General features: G+C 49.1%; 1 protein-coding gene and 1 pseudogene across 1 annotated transcript; both read left to right on the top strand.

Moving 5' to 3' along the window:
- The first annotated feature begins 1,154 nt into the window (after nucleotides 1-1,154).
- LOC127312431 (xyloglucan endotransglucosylase protein 7) lies at nucleotides 1,155-4,289 on the top strand. The gene is made up of 3 exons (XM_051342962.2): nucleotides 1,155-1,634; nucleotides 3,348-3,541; nucleotides 3,638-4,289. Exons 1-3 carry the CDS (start codon nucleotides 1,341-1,343, stop codon nucleotides 4,053-4,055), a joined length of 906 nt encoding a protein of 301 aa, XP_051198922.1. The 5' UTR covers nucleotides 1,155-1,340; the 3' UTR covers nucleotides 4,056-4,289.
- Nucleotides 4,290-6,746: 2,457 nt separating this feature from the next.
- Nucleotides 6,747-7,540, top strand: LOC139833954 (probable xyloglucan endotransglucosylase/hydrolase protein 23; annotated as a pseudogene).
- Nucleotides 7,541-8,070: the final 530 nt, after the last annotated feature.

Here is an 8,070-nt window from a genome sequence, read left to right as displayed (position 1 = left end):
ATCTGGCTCGTTCTCCGTGCAGACAGCTTATAGAGCCATGTTTAGCCCCCCCCCCCCCCCCCCGCTCCCCTGGACGGCCCCTCTTTTTAAAGCGCCTATTCCTCTTAAGACGAAGATTTTCTTATGGCAGTTACTTAGAGATCGCCTTCCCTCTGGGGTGGAGGTTGCGAAGAGGCACGGGCCGGGCAACGGGCTTTGTCCATTATGTGCGATCCCGGAGACGACAACGCGCATCATGTTCTCTTGCCCTGCGGCCCGTTTCATCTGGAGCTTCCTCCAGGAGGCGCTGGGGCCTGAGTGGCAGGCTTCAGCCCTCGGGGAGTTCATTGAGGCCCATGCGAACAACACTGGTAGGAGGAGGCGCCTCTTCTGGTTATTGTTCGTAGCCTTGACCTGAACTTTGTGGACTGTGCGCAATAAGATGGTCATTGAGCACATCTTACCCCGTCGCGCTTCTGACTCTATCTACTCTTTCTTGGCTTTGTTGCAGCACTGGTACCCGCTATGTAGGCAGCGGGACAGGGAGCGCCTGGACGGCATGTTGGAGGATCTTCTTGCGGCAGCCCGTCGCATTTCAACGTCGTCCAGCCTCTGAGTGGCCCTCTTCAGTGGGGGTTGTATCGGTTTTTTTTCCGTTCGTGTGGGCATGTTGTGTTGTTGCCCTAGCAGACCGTTGGTGTGTGTTGTGTGCTGGTTGTGTTGTCTCTGAACTTTGTATGGATGTGGTTGTTTTATTTACAAAGCGGGGCGAAAACCTATTTCAAGGAGTAGCCCGTAGGCCACCAATTACATTATTGAAAACCCTCGATGGAAAACCAAACAGCACCGCCACTGCAGCCGGCCGGCCCGCCGAGATCACAGTCCGCTTCATCTCTAGATCGACCGGCCTCCGCTTTCTTCGTGCCGCGCACTCACGCGCCCTGCCCGTTCTAGCACACCACGGTCAAGATATTATTTATGCTGCCACGTCGTACTTGTACCGCCGGCGGCGAGATCATCAACGCGACCCATACGATCATCACGTACACCACGTCTCACGGATCCCCAAGGTGCCGTCCACTCTACACCTCATCTTGTGTTGCGCTTTGTGTTTCTGGCAGCATCAGCTGAGAAACGATCAGATGGCAGCCGCACGGCCGGGCCTCACGAGCCGTCGCCACAGAAAACAGTGGGCGTGCCCGGCTCGTCCCTGGATCCCTGGCACTTGGCGAAAGCGCCCACGACGGTGCCCTTAAATTGGACGTGTGTGTGCCTCCTCAGTCCTCACCACCTCATCGCTCTTCCCAATCCTCACAACCATCTCTCATCGATCGCGACCCATTTCCAAAATCACAAGAGAAATGCTGGGCGGCTCTCTCCGCCGGCTGGTGGCGGCGCTCGCCGTGGCATTGGCCGTGCTTGCGGTGTCGGCGGCAGCGGCGGCCGCGGTCGACCGGAGCTTCCACCGGGACTTCGACGCCGTGTGGGGGAAGCGCAATGCGCGGTTCTTGGAGCAGGGGCGGGTGGTGGAGCTGTCGCTGGACGAGCGGACGGGGTCGAGGCTGGAGTCCAAGGACCGCTACCTGTTCGGGAGGTTCGACCTCGACATCAGGCTCGTCGCCGGCGAGTCCGCAGGGACCATCACCTCCTTCTATGTAAGTTTGTTTAGATCTCTTCGGTTCATCTTGGCACTGGCCAACTGCATCAAAGATTGTTCACGTCTAGGGGTAGGGGTGCCAGTGTACCACTTCATTGCCTTCACGAGTTCGACACTTGTCAGCCGTGGAGTGAATTTTGCCTGAGAAAGCAGAAGGTTAAAACTTGAGCAGAGCTGAAATTTTTTCTTGTTTGCGTTCTTGCATTTGTCGCTACTACCCACGAGTAAAAGAGTCTAAACTCTGAACACTAATGCCCAGCGCCTAACCGATCGGGACGTTGGCTGACGCCCAATTGCAGTTAATTTTGTACTAGCTGACACATGAATGTTACAGGAAATTCACGAATTCGATCTGCTATGATATGCACGTAATGCAGGCTGAAGTATACGGCGCTCTTCGCAGATATGCAAGCTGCTAATACGGGACATAGCATTAGCTAAATTGTGTATGAACATCCATTAAAAAAATGTCTCTGGAGTACTCTGCTAGCCAAGTTTTACTTAGACATGAATCTGACTAAGGCCGACAACTTGCGGCCGCCAAATACAGTCTGCACCCTGTTATCTTTAGGAGATAGAAACTGAATTCCGCCTAGTCTTCATATGGATTCATGCTGTTTTGAGCTGATTTTTTTTTTTAATTTCTCGAGCATACGTAGTCTTGTTTGATTCCATGCAAATGTTATTCTACAATTACTAAGTAAAGATGAATGGTACAGATTTTTTTTCCCGAATGATGAACTGTACATATCTGCTAATTCATGATGGACACTGGGTTCATTATGAAAGATAATGCGTTAAAGAAATTTCTTTGGAGTGTTCTACTAGCCAAGTTTGTCACAGACGTGAATTCCACTAAGGCCGACTACTTTTGGTAGGCAAATACTGTCTGGATTCTGTATACTTCATGAGATTGTTCACACCTAGGGGTTACATACTTAACGAGTTCGACACGTGTCATTTGGGGAGTGAATTTTGCCCAAGAAAAGAGATAATTACAACTTGAGCAAAGCTGGAAAAAATGTATATGCATTTTCGCTGCTACCCGTGTAAAGTGTAAACAAGTCTGTACTCTGAACACTGAAGGAAACCGCCTTGCAGATCAGTAGGTTTACTAATAGCCCAATTGCAGTGAATTTTGTTCTAGTTGACACATAAATATTAGAGTAAATTGATGTACTCAATGGGCCTTCTCTATTACTGCACTTATTGTGTACACGTACATGTCTGAAAGCATAAGTATACAATACAGGAGCATTTCATTTTCTTCTGGTGAAAGAAAAATGAGAGTGTCGGTCCTTTTCGCAGATATGTTGCCAGCTGCTAATACAGGACGTAGCATTAGCTTAATTGTGTATGGGCATGCATTAAAGAAATGTTTGTGGATTCCTCTACTAGCCAAGTTTTTCTTAGACGTGAATCACACTAAGCCCGAAGTCTGAATTCTTTATTCTTCAGGAGATAGAAATTCTCTATTCTTCAGATAGACTCTAAATTCTGCAGTTTTCTGTATTGTGTATGTACATGCATTAAAGAAAGGTTTGTGGTAGCCAAGTTTTACTTAGACGTGAATTCCACTAAGGCCGACTACTTATGGTAGCCATATACAATCTGTATTCTGTATTCTTCCGGACATAGAAACTGAATTCTGTCTGTTCTTCAGTGAGATAGTCGATGTTTTCTGACTAACTGAAGAAGATGAACGCTGCAGATCTGCACTGGAGGCGCGAGGCACGACGAGGTGGACTTCGAGTTCCTGGGCAACGTGAGCGGCGAGCCCTACCTCCTGCACACCAACATCTTCAGCGACGGCAAGGGCGAGCGCGAGCAGCAGTTCGTGCTCTGGTTCGACCCCACTGCCGACTTCCACACCTACTCCATCCTCTGGAACCCGCTCAACATCATGTGCGTACAGATTGCTTCAATTCCATCTCTTCTCACCGCAACCTATGTACTCATTCATCGTTGCTGACACGACTTTACTGAATATGGGACGTGCAGCCTGTACATCGACGGCACGCCGATCAGGGTGTTCAGGAACAACGAGGCGAACGGGGTGCCGTTCCCGACGCGGCAGCCGGTACACGTCTTCGCGAGCATCTGGAACGCCGAGGAGTGGGCGACGCAGGGCGGGCGCGTCAAGACGAACTGGTCGGAGGCGCCGTTCGTGGCCGCGTACCGGCGGTTCCACGCGAGCAGCGCGTGCGTGTGGCGCGGCAACGGAGCAACGACGCGGTGCGGGGGCGACCACCTGCCATCGTCGGCGTCGTCGTGGATGGGACAGACGCTGGACTGGTGGAGCTGGATGACGCTCAACTGGGTGCGCATGAACTACATGGCCTACGACTACTGCGAAGACCGGAAGCGGTATCCCCATGCCTTCCCCACCGAGTGCATCATTCCCATAGGCAGAATATGATCATCTCCATTAGTTAGTTAATGCGTATGTAGTTTAGCGTGATTCTAGAGGAAGGGTGCTTTGTCTAGCCGCATCTGAATAATCACAAATTTCTTTCTTTCGGTGGGCTGTGTAGCGGTATGTGAGGTCAAACTTGTTGCAGGACTGGATTTGCTACCAGCAATATGTATAGAACTATAACTTCGACTGTCACTACGCGGGATTGTGGGATTCTTGTTTTGAAGTGTTCTTGTACTACCTCTGCCCCATAAAATATGTCTTAGATCTATCTAAATTAAAAATATATATGTAAACACTAAATAGTATCTAGATCCTTCCAAATTTAACAAATTTGTGACATGTTTCATGTGATTGAGTAAATACTATATTACATACACTAACTTGGCAACAACACTAGCACACATTTAGAGCACACACTAACTCTAGGAGTGCACATAATTTTTTTTTTTTTTTGCTTTCACTTAAGATCAATTTGTAGCTGAAAAAAAAGAGTAGTGGATTTTGTTGTTTTCTTTTTTGTAACTAGAGTGGTGACCCTCTTAATTGCGAGGGCGTCATCTTTAATTTTTGTTAAGTGTGTCCGAGAAATAAAGTAATGGCTTTATAGATATAAATTTTCAAAATAAGAAACCGTTTGATTCTACTTTGCAAAATATTAAGGTATATAAAGTATCATATATATGAACTACAACTTTAATCAACACAAATATGTGGGCTAATGATTATTGCATTGTTTGTGAAAATAGCCATGTGTGTTGGTTGTAAATATTATTAGCTCAATAGTAGTACAGTGTGTAGTGTTAAATCACTATGTGATTTAGTTCACATTAATACATTTTATTGATTAAATTAAAGGAAAATAGTTCATCATTATTATTAGGTGGGCCAAATTAGACAGTTATAACTATTGGGTAGTTTTCTTCCTCATAATTATTTTCACAGTTTTAAAATGTGTGACCTTTTAGACCATGATCTTTGTGGTGAAACTTTGACCATTGTTTTCTATACTATTATAATCCTAAAATGTACGATAAACCCAAAGTTAACATTATTTTAGAAGTACTATTTTTCTTTTCCGATCATTAATTAATAGGTTGTTACGTACAAAAATTATATTGTGTGCTACTTCAATATAGTACACGACTCGGTCAAACGTATTTGTTGCTCCATATAACATGACTACACGACTTGGATTACATAGTTCCCGCCTCCTATTCAATGTTCTATTTTATTGACGGGTTATCTAATTTTGTGCCCCTTCTTCATTAGTTCTACTCGTCTTTCCCCAGCCTCTAAACTTTGCCTCACTTTTCCTCTCTCTCTTATCTCAAACTCTTATAGATGCTCGGAGAGAGGGTTGTCGTCGAACAGCCTTAACTGCCTTGCTTTTCTAACATGATTGATCCAGCGCTTGCATTTTTACCGGCGGTTAGACTGTATGTAAAGCCCAACTGACGTGGGCATTACCTTTTGGGTAACCGACGTTGCCCTATCATGTACGGCCCAACCGAAAGCCCATGAAGATACCCGATGGCAAGATGGACCACTAGGATGCTGCTGCGGAAGATTCCTTGAAGTACAAAACGAAGAGGAGCTGAACAAGGAAAGTCTAGAGTTAGGTCTTTTGTAAACCTAGTTGTACCCGGATAGTTCTCTTGAGACCTGGCCTCCTATATAAAGGCCATGAGAGGGGCTTCCGAGGGACACAATCAATCTTAGCAACTTTAGCCACCATAAGTCCAGAGCTAGGTCGCCGTAGCACTTAGCCTCTCGACGAGATCACAGCCGAAACCTTCGGTACCCCATTGTAACCCGATATTTTCATAATCAAGATCAGACAGGCAGGACGTAAGGGTTTACCTCATCGAGGGCCCCAAACCTGTTAACCGATGTCTCGTGTCAGCCTACATGATTCCATCAACCCTAAGCCCCAATCGGAGGGCATTGCCGAGGAGTACCCTCGACAATTGGCGCTGTCTGTGGGGACCCTGTCGGCACAAGACCCATCATCGGCAGATCCAGTCATGTCGTCGGCAGCTTCATCGACGCCATCATCATCGTCATCGCCAATCTTAGGAAGCCCGATTCGATTCGGCTCCTATGAGTTCACCACGCACAACGACTCTTCTCGCTCGACTTTTTCAGATCTACAAGGGAATATGGAGATGACGTTCGGCAGCGTCCACTACAACGTTTGTAATGTGTATATATTAAATAAAAGGCTGGTGTTATTCCGACAACGATGGAATTTTAATCGAGAGCGAGAGAGAGAGAGCGCGCGCGCACGAGCACGGATCGGTTCCAGAGATCCGCGCACGGCCGGCGACGAGGTCAAATTAAAGGCTAGCGCAATGCCAATGCGCGCGAGAGAAAGAAAAGGAGCGATTTGATTTGATTTGATTGATCCGTGGTCAACCAGCGGAACGTGGTCAAGGCCGGGGCAAGTTTCCTTTGCTTTTTTTTCTTTTTTTGCTGGTCGCGAATCAACGGGCGTGGCAGCTGGCATGCAAATGCAATGATGCAAGGATCGATCGGGCCATCCATCCAGCTGGCTTGCGACCCGCGAGACGCGTGCGTGCGTTGATGGCGCTTGGACGACACGGATGTTCCTGCACGAGACGTGAATGTACGCTAGCTGGCGTGCACGCGGATGTTCCAGTCCAAGAGCCAGTACCCTCTACGGCCGCTTCGATGTGCAGCTCAAGCTCGTCTCAGGGCAACGCGAGCGGCGAGCCGTACGCGGTGCACACGAACGTGTACAGTACAGCCAGCCAGGGGAAGGGCGGCCGCGCGGGAGCAGCTACCAGTTCCGCGCGCATGTGGTTCCACCCCACCGCGCGCCGACTTCCACACCTACTCCCTCCTCTGGAACCCGCTCAACATCATGTGGAACGTGCAGCCTGTACATCGACGGCACGCCGATCAGGGTGTTCAGGAACAACGAGGCGAACGGTGTGCCGTTCCCGACGCGGCAGCCGGTGCACGTCTTCGCGAGCATCTGGAACGCCGAGGAGTGGGCGACTCAGGGCGGGCGCGTCAAGACGAACTGGTCGGAGGCGCCGTTCGTGGCCGCGTACCGGCGGTTCAGCGCGAGCAGCGCCTGCGTGTGGCGCGGCAACGGAGCAACGACGCGGTGCGGGGGCGACCACCTGCCGTCGTCGGCGTCGTCGTGGATGGGGCAGACGCTGGACTGGTGGAGCTGGATGACGCTCAACTGGGTGCGCATGAACTACATGGCCTACGACTACTGCGAAGACCGGAAGCGGTATCCCCATGCCTTCCCCACCGAGTGTATCATTCCCATAGGCAGAATCTGATGATGCCATGCCCTAATGTGTTCGGTAGAGTGATCCTAGTTAGAAGATGCTTTGTTGTCTAAAGGTATGTTAGAACATCTCTAGCGGACCCCTCAAACCATAAAACGTGATTAACAGCCGAATCTGGTATGCGCAAAATCAAACTAAAACTTCAAACTGAACCGTAAATCAGGGTTTTGCATAGTTTCAACGAAATTTGGCAAATATGCGACAATACGCAATGGTTTTAAAAAGGCAAATTCATCGTCCATCTGCTGATCGCAGTTTACCACGTCGCATAACTATCAACTACACCAAAAGAGAAGTCGCTATGGCAGATCGACGAGGGATCACTCAGGGCCGGCGGTCGTCGTGTCCTCAAAGCCACCACCACCACCTACACCGCTCACCGAAGCATCACCACCGCCGTCACCACATGCCGCCGCACAAGAAGACGCCTCTGCCGCTGCACGAACCAACCCCACTTCCCTCCTCCTTTGCAAGATCTCCATTCTTGCATAGTCCCACCATTTCCTTATGTACACATCCATGTTGGATGGATCCATCATCATGATTTTGTTCTCCTCCTCAATGAGCTCCGCCATGGCGCGCTTCTCGTCCACACTAGCTCTCCTATCCTCCATGGCAGCCTTGCGCAACCTCTTCCTGTAGTAGGTCCCACTTGGCTTGCTTCTCTTGGCTTCTCCTCTCCATCATCA

Source organism: Lolium perenne, chromosome 7, assembly GCF_019359855.2.
Source record: "Lolium perenne isolate Kyuss_39 chromosome 7, Kyuss_2.0, whole genome shotgun sequence".
Lineage (NCBI taxonomy): Eukaryota > Viridiplantae > Streptophyta > Magnoliopsida > Poales > Poaceae > Lolium > Lolium perenne.
Note: the sequence above shows the minus strand (reverse complement) of the source record. Positions and strands in the feature narration are given on the sequence as shown.